Source organism: Lactuca serriola, chromosome 6 (genome assembly GCF_051521515.1).
Source record: "Lactuca serriola cultivar US96UC23 chromosome 6, Lser_US96UC23_V15, whole genome shotgun sequence".
Taxonomy (NCBI): domain Eukaryota; kingdom Viridiplantae; phylum Streptophyta; class Magnoliopsida; order Asterales; family Asteraceae; genus Lactuca; species Lactuca serriola.
In genome coordinates, this window is record NC_136413.1 from 167516956 (window position 1) to 167534998 (window position 18043).

Here is an 18043-nt window from a genome sequence, read left to right on the forward strand (position 1 = left end):
ATTCCTTAGAACACGCCTCCCATCATGCGCCGGTTGGATAGAAATCGTTTCAGATTCACACGCGCCCTTTCAGTGCTTTTAGAGAAGAACCGTTTCAAATTCACACACGCGTCTGCGACGGCATTTGGAGATTGGACATTTCAAATTTGCACGCGTTCCCTTTTTACCGCCGTTTGAAATCAAATCAATTAGACTCCCGCTTGAGTCAGCAACCCTTCATCTTATCTTTGTAATGACATCTTTTGAATAATACGCCCACGTGGATTAAAATCGACCACAACAATTAATCAACCACCAATCCAATGAAAAAGCCTGTAATTATTAGAACCAGAATTTTGGAAAATCAAAGATTTTCGTGCTAAGAGTGTAAAAGAAAAGAAATAAAACAATCCTTTTTAGGAAAAAGTGTGATGTCAATAAAGACATGAAACAAATGATCCCGGGCACGAATCTCATCCTTCAAAGTCAAGAAAGACCTTAAAGTGTTAATGTGGTTTCCCGTTGAATAACGATCAATCACCTATTAAGAAGTGTTGAAAGGCATCTTTTAATTAAGCTTTTTAGGGTGGCTTAGCTTTGATTCAACAGTCCTAATCTTGAAATAAGATAGAAAGTGAACAAAGTACTTGTGAGACCGGTGTAGTCTGTTGAACAAGTAGGTTAGAAATAATTTTTTAAAGTGGTTGGGAAATATAAAATCTCAAAAAAAATAAAAACTGGATCCCAAGGGAAGAAATGTTATGGTTATTAACAATTTCATAGGAATCACACAAAAGAAATTCTGAGACTTCATAAAGATACGTCCGTCAATTCATTAGTGAACACTAGAGCAAAGTAATTGTTCACCGTCAATTCAGATTGGGTATTGAATTTTGGGTTTCACTCAGCTCGTAGTGGCACGAAACTAAGATCATAAACGCAGTTTTTGAGTAACCATAAACCTCAGTGGTAATTTCTGAGAGTCTCAAGGGTTACGTTTGTGAAACGAATTTAATGGAGAAATGCAATAGAGATGGTGTAAGAAATCAAAGTACCTCTGCTGTGAAAAATAGGACCAAGCAGAAAACTCTTATCTCATGTGAGAAGAGAGTTAGGTAGCTCACGATTAGAATAAATGTGATAGCCTAATTGGGAAGACAAGGTTTGTATATACCAAGTCATTAAGGCTATTATTCAGAATCTGATGAGGCTTTGGGCACATACAGCAGCATGCTTCTAGGGAAACTTAACTAATGCAACCATTTCCCCACACAAATAAAGTAAAAAAAAATAAAGAACAAAATATTTTTGGAGTTTTTGATAATAAAAAAATACTTTTGGAGTTTTTGATATTAAAAGAAAATATAAAAAAAAAATAATAATAAAATAAGATTGAAAAAGAAAAAAAATAAAAAAACTTTGGAACCGAACCCAAGCGTTCGGTTGATTTCGGTTTTGAACAATTTTAAAAAACCGAACCCGAGCGTTCAGTTGGTTTCGGTTTTGAAAAATTTTGGAAAACCGAACCCGAGCGTTCGGTTGATTTCGGTTTTGAAAAATTTTGGAAAACCGAACCCAAGCATTCGGTTGGTTTCGGTTTTGAAAAATTTTGAAAAACCGAACCCGAGCGTTCGGTTGGTTTCGGTTTTGAAAAATTTTGAAAAACCGAACCCGAGCGTTCGGTTGGTTTCGGTTTTGAAAAATTTTGGAAAACCAATGAACTAAGACTTTCAAAAAGGAAATACTTTAGACAATAAAATAAATAATTTTAAACCAATTGTACATGAAATTTACAACCAAGAAAACTACCTTTAATTGATGAGCGAAAGGCAGATGATCCAACCGAACCCGAACGTTCGGTCTATTTCGCTTCTTATGTTTGTGATTGAGAGGTAGTTTGTGGTACTGACTCTGATTCCATCATTCCTAGCCCTTGTAGAATTTTGTTGAACGACGCTTCAGGAAGGGCTTTGGTGAAGACATCAGCCAGTTGATCAGTGGTTCTAACAAAGTGAATTTCAACGTTTCCATCTTCCACATGATCTTTAATGAAGTGATACCTCAGTGCTATGTGCTTAGTCTTGGAGTGTTGCACTGGGTTATGACAAATCCTAATTGCACTTTCAAAGTCACAATATAGTGGGATGCAGCTGCAATGTATTCTGCTTCAGCTGTAGACAAAGATACACACGTTTGTTTCTTTGATTGCCAGCTAACCAACTTCCCGTCAAGGAATTGGCAACCGCCTATGGTGCTTTTCCTGTCTAATCCACAACCTCCAAGGTCTGCATCTGAGTAGGCCTGAACGAAGAAGCCCAAGTTGGATAGATACCATAGACCTAAAGAGGTAGTTCGCTTGAGATATCGTAGAATGTTCTTCACTGCAAGCATGTGGGGTTCGCGTGGGTTCGCCTGAAATCTAGCACAGTAACAAACAGAGAACATTTTGTCAGGCCTGCTAGCAGTAAGATACATCAGAGAACCGATCATCTGGCGATAAAGCGTAATATCAACTGCCGGTTTATCCAAGGATGGAGTGAGCTTGGTGCCGAACGCCATTGGAACTTTGACCTTTGAATCTCCCATCATGACAAATTTTTCTAGAAGAGTCTTTGTGTAAGCTTCCTGATTGATAAAGATGCCTTTCGGGTCCCTGTCTAATATTTAAACCAAGGAAAAAGTTAATTGGACCCATTGAGCTCATTTCAAATTTAGTCTCCATCAGCTTTCTGAAATCAGCCGTTAAGCTGGGATTCGTAGAGCCAAAGATGATATCATTGACGTAAATTTGAACAATCATAAGGTGGTTACCTTCCTTCTTACGAAAGAAGGTTGGGTCAACCGAACCTTGTTTGAATTTGGACATCTTTAAAAACTTTGTCAGCGTTTCATACCAGGCCCTCGGAGCTTGTTTCAGTCCATACACGGCTTTGTCCAAAATATAACAATGATTAGGATACCTTTCGTTTACGAATCCAGGAGGTTGCTCCACGTACACTATTTCTTCAAGTTCTCCATTGAGAAATGCACACTTGACGTCCATTTGGAAGACTTCAAAGTTTTTGTGTGCAGCATAGGCAAGAAAGATTCTAACGGATTCCAGCCTAGCTATAGGAGCGAAAGTCTCTTCATAGTCAATTCCTTCCTCCTGACAGTATCCTTTCACAACCAGACGAGCTTTGTTTCGTATCACGTTCCCTTCTTTGTCCATTTTGTTCCGAAAGACCCATTTGAGACCAACAACTGAGGCATCTGGAGGAGTTGGAATTAGTCGCCAAACTTTGTTCCTTTCGAATTCATTCAGTTCGTCTTGCATAGCTTGAACCCAATCGGAGTGATCAAGAGAAGTGTTAACTGTCTTTGGTTCAACTTTTGAGACGAAGGAGTTAAACATACAAAATTCTACTTTTGAGAACAAGGAAGTTTGTTTTGCTTTGAGTTGTGATCGGGTCAGAACCTTTTCAGATACATCACCAACAACTTGAGAGACAAGATGATCTCTGGTCCATTTGGTGAGAGGAGGGTAGTTTGGATCAAAGGATGGATCTAATTCAGCGTTTATCATCTCTTCTGGTTCGGATGGACTTTCATCGTCATAAAGCCTATCGGCATGCTCCCCCTCGACAAATAAGCTTTCAGGAATGTCTTGAGAGTCTTGTGCTACAGAGGTTTCTGCTGGTGCTGAGCTTTCGGGTGTTGATGCACCTTCAGGTGATGAGGCACTTTCGGTTGGTGTGGTACTTTCGGTTGATAAAGTGCGTTCGGGAGCAGCTTGAGAACTGTTCTCCCCCTCAACATGTGAGCTCGGCTGTGATGATGATGGTGGATCCTCTCCCTCGACTAAAGCATTGTGTTGTGGAGGGTCGTCAGAACTTGATCCTCCTTCATTCATTCTCTTTGCAGCATCATCGATAAGTTGCTTCAGATGATCTACCTTGTTGTCAGTTGCGTTGGCTTCTGAGAGAGTTACCTTCTCTGGTTCATCAAATAACTCGACGAACTTCTCAAAGAGGTTTGTGATAGAGGCGGTGACTTGGCCAGTTTGAGGAAAAATTTCTCCAGCTGTGTCTTCGTTGGCTTTTATCTTTTTGACATAGCTATCATCAAAAGTCATGTAATAAGTTTCTTCTATTTTTCTCGAGCGCTTGTTTAATACCCTGTACGCTTTAGAAGTTAGAGTATAGCCTAGAAATATCCCCTCGTCGGCTTTGACATCAAACTTGTTACGGTGTTCTTTGGAATTGAAAATGAAACACCGTGAACCGAACACATGGAAAAACTTGACGTTTGGCTTCCTGTTGTTGAGGATCTCATAAGGAGTGAGAGTGAAGCGCTTGTTGAGATATGACCTGTTCTGTGTAAAACAAGCATCAGAAATAGCATCAGCCCAAAAATATAAAGGTAAGGAAGCGAAACTTAGCATAGTTCGGGCCGCTTCACACAAAGATCGGTTTCGTCTTCCGAAAATTCCGTTTTGTTGAGGAGTGTAGGGAGCCGAGAAGTTATGACTGGTTCCCTTTTCGGCCAAGAATTCTTCAAATTCTTTATTTTTGAACTCCAGTCCATTATCGCTCCTGATGTTGCGAACGACTTTCTTCAGCTGTATTTCAATCTGCTTGATGAACACCTTTAGCTTATGAGTCGCTTCAGATTTAAGCTTCAGAAAGAACACCCATGTAAAACGCGAAAAGTCATCAACAATAACAAGAATGTACTTGCTACCACCGATGCTTTCGATAGATGATGGAACACAAATCAATATGAAGTAATTCTAGTGGTTCAACAACTTTAGTGTTTATTATAGATGGATGACTTTGACGACTCTGCTTCCCCATTTCACATGCAGCACACAAATGTTCTCTATCGTACTTGAGCAAAGGAAGACCTCGAACATGACCTCCAGTGACAAGTTTGTTGATATCTTTAAAGTTGAGATGAGAGAGCCTTCGGTGCCACAACCAGCTTTCGTCAGATTGTGCTTTTGATAACAGGCAGATAGTTGGGTTCCCTTTGATAGGTTTGAGGTTCAGGGGAAACATTTCACCTTTACGCTCCGATTTGAGGATAACTCTTTTTGTCTTTTTCTCAATTATCTCAGAACCCTCATCGTCGAATGAAACTTTGAGACCGGTACCTCCAACTAGTTGAGACACACTGATGAGGTTATGTTGTAGTCCTTCCACGTATGCAACCTTTCTAATCGTGAAATCACCGTTTGTAATCATTCCATAGCCTTTTATGGTGCCGAAGGAGTTGTTCCCGAATTTGACATTTCCACCATTTGAAAGAGATCTGTATTCCCTTAGCTCTTCCTTCCTTCCTGTCATGTGACGCGAGCAGCCACTGTCAATGTACCATTCTTCGTCAAACTGCTTGTCACTGATAACCTGCAAAAATCAAGCAGATTTAGGAACCCAAAGTTTCTTGGGTCCTCGTGAGCCTTTCACAGGAACAGGAATAGTAAGAGAGATGTCAACAAGATATGTTCTTTTTATTAGTGTTGTTTCATCTTTCCTTTTGATGGTGAATACTTTAATTTTATTGGGATTCGTTGCTTTTGGTTCGGACTCTGGTTTAACTGATGAAACCTTCAATTTTCCTTTCGGTTCAGTTGATGATTGAGGTTTTTGTGAGTGAACAGAATGGAATTTAAAATGAGGTGGAGAGGAATTAGAAGCATTTGAAGAATTAGAGGACTTAGATTGAGATGACTTCTTGGCTGGAGATTCTAGGTGACCCTTTTGCTTTTGATCATTAGTGGGACCGGCCCTAGAATTTTGATCTCTTTTGTTCTCAGAACCGAACCTCTGCTTTCGGTTGAAGTCATTCTCTGAATCGAACCTTTGCTTTCGGTTGAAGTCATTCTCAGAACCGAACCTTTGCTTTCGGTTGAAGTCATTCTCTGAACCGAACCTTTGCTTTCGGTTGAAGTCATTCTCTGAACCGAACCTTTGCTTTCGGTTGAAGTCATTCTCTGAACCGAACCTTTGCTTTCGGTTGTTATTGCTCTCTTGTGATTCTACAGGACTTTTCTCTGACTTTAAGTTCCTGTCTTGATGTGAAAAATAGGCATTCTGAGATTGCCAAAACTGTTTTCTCTCAGAGAGATTCTTCTTGTATCTCTGATTCCTTTGTTGTTTTTGATTTCTCATCTCCTTCAGTTGATGATGAATATTGGCTTTTGATTTCTGTTTTCCTTTAGCTGGTTCACTCTGAACTGATGATGTTTCGCTTGGAGGAGTGACTTCTTTTGCAGGAATTCCTTTTTCTTGAGGAACATCTTTCGTACCACTAGTACTTGGCACATCGAAGCTGTCAGGCTTATTTAAAGGTTCTGGCACATATCTGCCTTTGCTTTTCCATGAAGTTCTTTCAGACAGACCTACCGTTTCATCAGCATTGTCAATTGGAGCTGACCAAAAGAATTCGTCGCATCCATCAGCATTGTCTTCGTTTACAATGGCTGTGAGTTCAGCAGTCTGATGTTCGGTTACGCCTGTGACCTTATACACCTGATTTGGAGTGGTCCTAACTTTTTGACATACTACTTCCTTTTCTGCAAGGATCGGGGACTTTTGTTGGGACAAACGAGCAAACTCCACTGAATTTTCTGAGATGAGATTCTTGTGATTTTCGGGTTCGCTCTTAACAAATTCTGAACAATCAACTATGTCCTCTACAGAAATTTCACTCATATTATCGTCCTCATTAAGCTCAGATGCATTTTCAACATCAATTTTATTTTCTGAGCTCAAGTTGGCATTCAATGAGTCAAATTTTTGTATGGTTTCGGTTCTCAGTTTCAGTTTATCATTTTCATCCAAAAGGTTTTTAAGCATGTCCTTATGGTCCTTGGACTTAATAAAAGATTCGATTTTGTCCAGTCCATACATATACGTCAGATTAACTTCTTCAGATGAAATAACACTTTCACAATTATATGCTTCAGCATCAATTTCATCCTCCTTAAACTCAAGGAAGGGTAAAATCATGCGATGAATCTTTTGTCCTATTTCACAATCCAAATGAAGCTGAGTGATATTAGTGTAAAGACGTTTAGCAATCAAACAAAAAACATTTCGCTGTTTTAAAAGCTTTAAATTGTCTCTTTGCAAATAAATGTTTTCATCTTTTATTTTGATTAACTCCGACTCCTTCAGTTTGATCCACATCCTCCGTTCCTCATTCTTCGAAGACACCCTGCTTATTTGGTCAGTCAGGTTAGAATTGGTGACTCGAGTTTGAGTTAAACTACTATCTAGATGAGAGATTCTTGAATTAACACTTTTTAATTCTTTTTCGTATGAGCATTGTGGGACTTTGAATGAAACAAAAACGGATTGTACCTTCTTGATCAGTTCATCAAGCTCGTTGAACTGTACGCTGAGCGGTTTTGCAGTGAAGCACAAGTCCTCTCGCTCCTTTGCGTCTTCAATCCCACCATCCGTGTTGTATACCCTCATCTGAGAAACGTCGGACACCATCAAGCATTTTCCACCACTGCTCTCTTCTTTCGCCACATAAGCCTTTCCATGAGAAGGCTTCCTTACTTCATCATCTTTAGAGTCGGTTGACCATACCTCCATGCCACCGAACTCATCATCCGCTACCGAACCCTGCACAATTAAAGCATTCATAGAAGGGTTAGCAGTAGATTTCTTCTTCCTGATTTCATCCAGCTTTCGCTGCAACAAAGCTTCTTCATCCTTTTCGTCATCCTTTTCTGTCATTTTCTTGAGGACGCAATCTTTTGCATAGTGGTTCTTTCCTCCACAGTAATAGCAGCTCACTCCTGAGTCTCCTTCAACTTTCAGTTCCTTCTTTGATTCTTCAGCCTTCGGTTCATCTTTGACATTTTCAGAACTATAACTTCCCTGCCAATTTCTATTCTTATTTGTGGGAAATCTTTTCTTGATGAACCTCTTGGGGTTTGACACCATCATAGCATAGTCTTCAGAAGTGAGGTCGTAGTCCTCCAAGTTGAGACCTTCTTCTTCCGTCGCCGCTTTGCTTTTGGACAAAAGAGCCAACGAACCCAAGCTTGAGACCACACTCTTCTCCTGTAACACGATCTCTTCTTGAGATTTCAGGATGCCTACTAGTTTCGCCAAAGAGTAGGATTTAAATTGCTCATGCGCTTTAACAGTGGACACCACAGCTCTCCACTCAGATCTGAGGCCATTCAAAAATGTAACCTTTTGCTCAATAAGCTTCCTTTCAATGTCATGTTTAATCATCTTGCTAAGAAGATGATTGAAGCGATCGGACGTTTGAATCATGGTCTCTTCGGCCCCCTGCTTGAATTCACCAAACTCAGATAAGAGTAAGGTTTGAATGGAGTGTTCAAGATCTTCGTCCGTAGAATACAATTCTCGTAGCCTGTCCCATATTTCTTTTGCAGTCGTGCATGAACTCACCAGCCTGAAAGTATCGGATTGAAGAGCGAATCTGATTAATCTCAACGCTTTGATATTGCACTGAAATTTATCTTTTTTGTCTTGAGCAATATCTTTAACGTCTTTCAAAAGATCATTATACTCCTTCTGAGTTTTAATAATCCTTGAAGTTGCTGAATGAGCGAAAGGTCCAGAAACGATTGCTTCCCAGATGAGGTATCCATTGTCCTCAGATCCTATAACATAGTCTTCAAAGTGATGTGCCCAGACTTCATAATCATGGGTGTATAGGATGGGAATCTTCGTTGTTGATCCAATGTTGTTCGAAATATTAATGGGATTGGATTGCGACTCGTCCATGCTTGATCAAATAACCTGTTAAAAGATCAGACTTGTAATATAATAGATTAGGGCAAAACAATAAATATCGAGTTACGTCAATTATGGGATGACGGCTCAATAAATATCAGTAAATGTGGAATAACCCTAATCGAAACCTTTTTCACAGAATAGAAGTGTATGATTTACACAGCCTCCTGCTCTGATACCAATTGATGAGTTAAAACAGGTAAAATAATAAACGAGTAAACAGCAAGAACACAATAATGGATCAAAGAGTGTCGAATGATTAATCAATAATCCTCAGCAGAGCTCGATAAAGAACTTCTACTGTTGAGGATTTAGGGTTTACAAGAACGATGAAGTAATAATCTGTGATCTATCGTAATTGCTATTGTCTTCTTGATCGTTAACCTAATATGCATGCAAGCACATTAATTTATACTAAACCCTATTAGCTCACAGTTGGACAGGCCCAAACCGGAGTAACAAAACTTGGACTATTAACCAAGCCCAATGGACACAATACATCAAAAAGCTACGCTACCCAACAGAAAACGTTTGAATACTCTAGCAAATCTCTATGATTTCTATTAGTATAACGAGTAGCCTTCTACCAAGACTCATGTGTTTTGTAAGTAGTCTTCTACCAAGACTCGTGTGTTTTGTAAGTAGTCTTCTACCAAGACTAATGTGTTTTGTAAGTAGTCTTCTACCAAGACTCGTGTGTTTTGCTATAACAAAGATGGTTTTCCTTCTTTTTGACTATTACTAACAGTACTTAGTCTAACTTATCGTTTATGTGAATGTATCACAAAATAAGGTAATAGGAAAAATATAACCATGTAAGTGTTATCCTTTTGTATTAGGATTAACACGACATCGCGAATAGCGACATGTATAACCTTTGAACATCCGTAGATTGTTCAATTTTCCTCTGTAGCTACAGTAGGTTTAAGGAAGGGTTAGTCCCGTAAAGGTACTCCTAGTATAAGTATTAACCGTAGGCATCCGTAGATGGTCATTTACCTCTGTAGCGAACAGTAGGCCAAAGGAATGGTTAGCCCCGTAAAGGTACCCCTAATATAAGTAATAACCATAGGCATCCGTAGATGTTCATCTACCACTGTTGCTAATAGGTGGGTTCCAGAATGGTTAGTCCCGTCTAGATATCCCGTTGAACTGGGATAGGCAGGACAATTTACACATAATGTACTAATAAATCATCCTAGTGAATCTAGGTACAAGTATCCATGTAAGTGTATACAGGTAAATGTATCTATGTAAAGGTACTCATGTAAGCGTCTCTATGTAAACGTATTCATGTATCATGTAAGCATATGTAAGCGTACTCATGTATCATGTAAGCATATGTAAATGTACTCATGTAAGCGTATCTATGTAAATGTACTCATGTAAGCGTGTCTATGTAAACGTACTCATGTATCATGTAATGTAATGGTATAGACTCATGAATGAACTGAGTCTTGTGTGATTCCTTGTAATAGGAATAATGTTTTGTATCTCCTAACTATCCCTATAATAGTTAACTGGAAGGTAACTGATTGTCCAAACAGGTTTATACACCATTGCTATACAAGAGTGAGGGAAACTGAATGAAGGATGAAAACTATAACATCAATACATATATAAGAACATAAGTGTATAGATATAGTTTTGTTCAAGAAGGTAAAAAAATGGTTTTGTAAGACATCTACGAGTTTTGAACCATAATTAACAATGACTTGATGTCATTTTAATAAACATTTCAAACGTAATACTTTTGCTACCAAGGTATTTTTAAGATAGAAAACCATTTCATGCATCACATTTTGAAGTATGTGAAATTTGCTGGATGAAAACACAGTTATAAATACATATGATTGATCTAATTAACATGTTATTTTCTACTTGTATTCCCCCCATTAAAGCATTTAAAATCATTTAAAACATTGATTAAGGGGTATGAACTCACCTGTTGTGATTGGTTCTAACGGGTATGCACGTAGGGATGAGGAGTTCCACAAATGAAGTCCCGAGACACAATAAGTCCTAAATGATATATAAGGATACATATTGACATGAATATAGTGTTTATAACATCTATATGAAAGGAAACACTTTCCGAGACTAGGAAACACCTTGACCAAGAGTTGGAATCACATGTGATTCAACATAGGAAGGTATAAAGGCACTCACACGAGTTTACTACCATGAGTTCACGGCCCAAGGGAGTTTACGGCCGTAAACTCATGGCTACTCATGTGGGAATGCAAGTTTGAAGGCTAGGGAATAATTTAGGGACATTAGCTTTAACCTAGGATGAAAAAGACCACCATCTTTGTAGTTTTTGAGGAGTTCACGACCCTTATGAGTTTACTGCCATAAACTCATGGCCATTTATGTTTATGAGGGTCCTAAAGGTCATAAGTAAGCATTCTAAATTCAAGCCTAAGCCTTAGGAGTGTTTGTGGCATCAAAACACCCCTAACTTGAGTTTACGGCCCATGGACCATTTGGTCATGTGTTTGCGGCCGTGAACACTTATGGGTGTTGGTATTTTGATTGTTTTGGGTCCTAGACACATCAAGGTAAAGTGCTATGACAGTCTGTTGGCTTAATGAAGGCATTTTGGGCATTTTGGCAACCTAAAATGGAGTTCACGGCCCTGGAACTTCTTGCGTCATGAACACCTTACTCTTCGTGTTCTAAGGTTGTTTTCTAGCCTTAAACATATTAGGGTACAAGTCCAAACTAGTTTCATTGCTTAAGGAAGGGACTAGGCACCATTTGACCCTTATAAAAGAGTTTACTCCCCAAGATGTTCTTGGGCGGTAAACTCTCAAATCTTGCTGTCTTGATATGATTTTGATGTTTTTAAGCACAATTTAAGTTATATAATACAACTAGATAGAAGCACTCACGTTCTGGGACGAATGTCCGAAGATCCATGAGAGAGAATTCGGCTTTTCTCTAGTTGGAAATGTAACTAATGAATAAATATGGTTCAGAATCCTATATATAGTCCTGGGATTTTTGGCAGAAAATATTTTATTCACGAAATGAACTCTAATATCATAGAGTTTTGGAATAACAGAGGTGCACAAAACCCTAGTGCATCCACTCTCCTGATATCTCCTTAAGTGTAAATCTTGAAATACTCAAACTTATACCCAAAACTCTAGAAATTCACTGTGACTGTTCTAACTTCTATTGACTTGATATGGTTTGTTCAGAATGGAAATTTCAGGTTGTCACAGAAGGAGTTGTGTTTTGATATATCCTGCTATTTGTTTTGTAATACGCTTACTGTGTATTATATTGAGCTCCTGAGTTGAGGGACGAGAGGGTCCATCTGATTTGTGGGACCGAAGGGTCCCACTGAGACACATTAACCGAAGGTTCTTATTGAGTTATAGTCTCGAAGTTTTATGCTTACCGTGTTATATGTTATGTGTTTCAGGTAGTTCTGAGGATCGCAGCAAAGCACCGACATGATTGTACACACTGGCGGGAGATTGTTTTTATGATTCTAGGATTGTGTTTTATTTGTTGACATTTGAGACATATGTGGTTTCGATAATTATGAAACAAGTTTTATTATGTTTGAAAATGAAAATTTGGTTTGACAATTTACGTCGTTACACCCACCATACTCCATTAAGTGTCGCGATCCCTTCTACCTAGTACGCCCATCATACTTCCTTGTATGCCCTTCGTACAAGGCTTAGCCTTTTAACCACCAACTTCCGAAAGCCGTAACTTCTACGCTATAAGTCCGGTTTCGACGATACTTATATCCACTGACAGGTAACAATAAGCTCTACACTTTTACCAACTCATCATTGCCTTAAAACTCCCCGAAATAAAATCCAATATTCAAAAGGCGGGGTTAGTGTTTGAGAAGAAATGGTTGAAATGGGAATTTGACTCAAACTTTCTCCTATTAAGAATCCTGTAAAGCATACATATCTACTAGTAGCTTGTTATACCATTTCAAAGGATGAGAAAACAAACTTTTTTGTAAATGAATGCATCGTGTGAAAGTTCCATCAAGCTATTCTGCAAACATTAAGAAGTTAGTGTCAATGAAATAAGTAATACTATCTGGTATGAAGTCCCATGATTGTCATATTTTAATGGCACATTTGATTCCCATTGCAATTCATGGAATACTACCAGATTGCATTCAACACAGTCACAAAGCTATCCTTGTTTTTCAACACGATCCATTCTAAAGTTATTGATCCCAATGTGTTAGATTCATAGGAAAGTGATATTATCTTAACGTTATTTTAATTCGACATGTATTTGCCACCTTTATTTTTTGATTTCATGGTTCATCTAACATCACATATTGTTAGAGAGATAAAGTATTGCGAGCAGGTATTCTTGAGATACATGTATCAATTTGAGAGATATATGGGCGTCTAAAGGGTATGTAAGGAACAAACATCGACCAAAAGGAAGTATTGTTGAAGGATACACAACATATGAGGTAATTAAATATTGTACTGACTATCTACAAGGTGTCAAGAGTATTGGCATTCCGAAATCTCGACATGAGAGTAGACTTGTAGGGAATGGGATAAACAATCTACCCGTGTATTTTATGTTGAAGACCCAAAGGAGTTGGGAAAACACATCATCATGCATAGAAAACGACATATATTTGATGTTGATGATCTTGTGGACGAGGAAGAGTACGATTAGTTTGACGAGCTACCCCCATTTTCAATCGACATTCCCTCTTTAAATGATGATGTTGATGACACCACTTACTTACATTCAGATCACAACGAAGGACTATGGATATCCTAACCCATTGATAAGCATTGACGGTTTGGCTAGGTTTATGAAAGGCGGAATTAGGGTAATTTCAAGGCTAAATGATAAAATAGGAAAGTTATTTTGAGTCTTTTATATGAATAATGATTATAATCCAGTTGTTTACTTATATGTTTAGACTATGATAATTATTCCTAATTTATAGGATATCGTTTAAGGTTGTTTAGCATGTCTCTATAAATATGGTGCACCATTGATTCTTATTTTTATGCAATTAATAAAGCTAGTGAAAGATTATTTTGGAGATTACATGTTCTCGAATTAAGGCCTATTGGTTCTAACCTTAGGGACCGAATCTCGTACCTATCACCCATATAGTTTCGAAAGTAAAGCACGTTATTCAATATGAAACGTGAAGGTGATTGTAAATATTCACTAATCAAATATAAACTACTGGTATTTTATAATCGATACTTTATCTGGTTATGATTTGTTTTTATTTTTGCATAAAAAGCTAATCTGTATTATTTTAGTATGCTTTCATAATTAAAAACATAGCCACATGAAAAAATAACAAAATTATTTAATGAATATATAATGCAAATTAGAAAATAAAAGAGTCGTATAGAGTTGGTAATTGGTTGGATGAAAAAGTAAATAAATACTCCTTTTAAAAAAGGAAATGCCTATCATTTGTACCGGTGCAAATTTGTGCCAGAAATATGTAAAGATTTTGGTTGACTTATTTTTAGGTAAAATTTTGGATATCCCGCCATTGAAAATTCAATAACCCTCCATGAAAATTTGATATCCCGCCAACATATTTGAGGTCCAATCGATTAGAACCCACACCACTACGTACTTCTTTACCCCTCTTCGTCTCTACTGCAACAACCGAGGATTTTGAGGGATTTTTCGCCTCAAAGCCTTCTCTTGTGCCTCAACCGACGACTCCACTTCATCGTGTCGACCACCACATCCATGCGTTAGACCTTTCTTTTCTCCTAGATTAACCCTATCTCGTTCCTCATATCACTAGCTAGCTCGCCAAATCATTGCTAGTGTAGCAGTACTGGATCGTCTAGACGACTCCACATTTCTATTGGTGTTGTACTTTGTAAGTTTACTAATTGGTATTTCTTTTTGTTATAACCACTGATTGTTATAGCTTCGAGTGTTTTGATTATCGATGACAAAAATCTTGTATTACTAAAGTTGTTTGGTTCTTATTCACATCCTTGTCTTTGTTGATTTCTAAGTCGAGAATCCATAGACTTTACTTGTTATCGGAATACTTGCAAATTTTGATTTGGGCCAGTGAAGTAATTGATATAATCCTGATACCTTTTCTTCCAAAAGAAAAGGGGGGTTTCTTGTTAATCTTCTAATATCTTTAATACATGAACATGTTTTCTTCTTATTCTTTTTCAAAGCGATTTCTGTTTTATTTGACAATTAGTTCCGTGTTCACATCTCACACTTATGTTGGATGACTAATATTTGATGTTATTTGATTTTAATTGTATTCCAGGAATACATCAATATTGTTAAGAGGATAACACAAAATCTGTAGATCAAATGGAACAAAGAAACTCGACCCTATCCTAATCAACTGCAAATAAAGGCAAATGAAAACATATTCCAGATTATTTAAATGAGTTGGTGGTTTGACATTAAGATTTAAAATATGTTATTGTTTATTTTTGAATCTAAGAGGCTTTATCTTTTAATTAGAACTAATGTATTATATATTTTTATTTTTAAATCTAATACCTAAACCAAGCCACTTAAGCATTATGATACCATGTTGAACTACTTTTGTAATCTGTTCAGGTATGTAATTGTGCCTTTTGCAGATCATCTAGATCAACAACCAATACAACAACCAGAGCCACAACCACAACAAAGGGAAAAAACAGCCACATGTCTAATGGATATAAGTCTATAATAGAGCTACAAGAAGTTGAGTTCAACAATATTGGTCAGGATTGTGGCGATAAACAAAATAAGTTTGCCAACGACTGCGGTGTTCTTACGAGTAGGTTAATTTCTATCGAATATCCGACTTGGAAGAAAGTACCAGGGAATGAAAAAGATAACTTATTGATCATAAAAGTTTGTTATCTCAAACACATTATATGTGCTTTCATTTAATTAGTATATGTTACTAATAATTACTCTTTTTTTCAAAACAAAAACAGAAGTGTTGGAATATTTGTGATGATAAACGCAAAACAAATATGCTTAAGACTTACAACGAGAACTGGAGATCATTCAAGAAGAGGGTTGAAAAGAATTTCTTAGCAAATGAGCATAAGCGAAATCCACTTGAAACCTACTTATATATGGAGAAGATTGCATTGCAAAAGTTTAATGAGATGATATCATCAAAGGAATTCCAGGTTTAATTGTAGGACTATAATGTCTATTGGTAATATTAATTATTATGTTGCCATTTTATAATTGTGGTTGTTACTTTTATTGGCAGATAATAAGTGAGAAAGCTAAGATGAGTTCGAAGTTTAATACAAATCCAGCCCGATTAGGTCCGCATGGCTATCAGGGCAACAAACCTAAGTGGGAACAATAGATAGCATCCGGTGAGCTGTTGCCACTGTTGCATGAGATAAAAAGTGAGTGTTCATTAGCTTATGTATGCATTGTTGTTCAAAAGAATAGTTGTGGATCAACATTGACATTGGATGCTTTAGATGTGATAAAGGTAATCATTTATTATAGCATCCCTTTTTCACCATTTCATATTATAACATTATACTTTGAAATGTCATTTTCCATAAAATTTTAATAGAAATTAAATCAAGGTGTTCACTTTTTATGATGAAAATGGACTTTAATTTTAATTTATAGATGACATGTCTGAAATAAATTAAGTAACATTTTATTGAGTATGTTTGTGCGTTAAGACATACAGAGGAAACAATAAAAGACTTCTCAAAACTAGAAATGAAAATTGCCTTATACGTATGTATATAACATGACAAAATGCCCCCTATTTATGCTACACTTTAGCCTTATTAACTCTTTTAACATTAGATTTATTTTAATGCCACATTTTACTACATTTGTGAAAAAATAACCTAAGGTTTGGCTTAATGTTTCACTTACTCTGTTTATCAACATGAATAGTCTGTGTCTCTAAAACATTTACATGCATGATTCTTGTAAGACACAAATACATGAATCGTACCTGTGTTGAAGCAATTACAGAAATGGTCCCTATAAGATTTTTTTTTACAAAAATGGTCCATATAAGATTTTTTTACTGAATTGGTCCCTGTGTTATACAAATGTACAGTATTGGCCTCTATGTTTTAGAAAATTTACAAAATAGCACCAGACTTTCGTAGTTAGCAAATTTGTTTTAAAATTGCAAATTTGTATGTTTATTGGATGTTTGAGTTTCTAATGACCAGACAATATGGATTCGCAAATAGAGTAAGTACTTTTTTTTTCATTTTGTCTGTATCAAGAAACTATCTGTTATGTTATTCACTTTTTCATGAATTTTAACTTAATATTTCATATAGTTTGGTACCATTTGGAATGAACAGGCTCCCTTAGAAGAAAAGGTGTTGGTTATGACTGTTGCTAATTGGGCTGGAGAATTTCTTAATAATTTTATGAATGATGTTTAAAAGTGCATATAAGGTTAGTTGTTAATCTTTATGGCATCCTAATTTTAGTTTAATTATTGTTTGTTAAATTTAACCATTTTGAAATATTAGACAAAATTGATTCTTTGTTATGTTTGTTTTTCAGTAAGAATGGAGGATAACAACTACTCTTGATTATGGGACAATCCTACTTCGGTGGGATAACAACTTTTTTTTTGAATTTTTTGTAAGTTTTATGTAGTAAGACACGACCAAGTCAAGGTGTTTTTTGTGACATGCAAACACGTTTATATCAGTTTATATCAATGACTTTATATCAGTTTATATCAATGACTAATGGTTGGTTATCTAACATGTCTACATTAGCATAACTTCTTTATCAAAGCGTACTTTTTTGTATTGAATATGTGTTATGGATGTAAGTTTCAGTTGTGTTGGTGGTTATTTGTAACAAAATTTAATTTTGGATGTGCAATTTGTTGGTTATTTAATAAGAAAACTATTATAAAAAACCACCTTTTTTTTACAAGAATCAACCTTTAAATGACCCGATTATTAGAATGGAACCGGTGTAAATGTGATCCGGTTTTGAGTATTTGAACTGGGTCTTATCTCCTTATATGACCCGGTTTTATGTTGCATAACTGTGTCCAAATCTCCTTGTGTAGCCTGGTTTTGTGGTTTTATGTTGCATAACTGTGTCCAAATCTCCTTGTGTAGCCTGGTTTTGTGGACTCTGATATCGTTATATGTCCTGGTTGTTAAAACAAAACGTGTCCTTTTACTATTGATAGAACCCGGTTTTGAAACCGGGTTTTATTCCATTTTTCACATAAGACACGCCGACAATAGGACCCGGTTGAAAACCGGGTTATTTAATTGATATAACCAGGTCCTACAAGCTTC

General features: G+C 36.8%; 1 protein-coding gene across 6 annotated transcripts; it reads left to right on the top strand.

Annotated features, from left to right (window-relative positions):
• Positions 1-14223: 14223 nt before the first annotated feature.
• Positions 14224-17467, top strand: LOC145057324 (uncharacterized). 6 transcript variants are annotated; one of them, XM_079005134.1, is made up of 7 exons: positions 14225-14619; positions 15034-15126; positions 15359-15617; positions 15704-15904; positions 15991-16224; positions 17075-17171; positions 17283-17467. In XM_079005134.1, exons 3-5 carry the CDS (start codon positions 15426-15428, stop codon positions 16090-16092), a joined length of 495 nt encoding a protein of 164 aa, XP_078861260.1. In that variant the 5' UTR covers positions 14225-14619; positions 15034-15126; positions 15359-15425; the 3' UTR covers positions 16093-16224; positions 17075-17171; positions 17283-17467. The 6 variants fall into 6 exon arrangements, 5 of the variants coding, with proteins under 5 accessions (XP_078861261.1, XP_078861260.1, XP_078861263.1 ...); XM_079005135.1 differs by lacking the exon at positions 15034-15126 and having other exon boundaries at positions 14224-14619; positions 15336-15617; XM_079005137.1 differs by lacking the exon at positions 15034-15126 and having other exon boundaries at positions 15991-16135; positions 17051-17171.
• Positions 17468-18043: the final 576 nt, after the last annotated feature.

What these genes read in the sequence shown, in the direction of transcription:
- LOC145057324 (XM_079005135.1), top strand. Translation starts at nt 15,426, where the DNA reads ATGTCTAATGGATATAAGTCTATAATAGAGCTACAAGAAGTTGAGTTC. An exon ending in ATAACTTATTGATCATAAAA is followed by an intron (nt 15,618 to 15,703) that starts GTTTGTTATCTC and finishes AAACAAAAACAG; the next exon opens with AAGTGTTGGAATATTTGTGA. An exon ending in TATCATCAAAGGAATTCCAG is followed by an intron (nt 15,905 to 15,990) that starts GTTTAATTGTAG and finishes TTTTATTGGCAG; the next exon opens with ATAATAAGTGAGAAAGCTAA.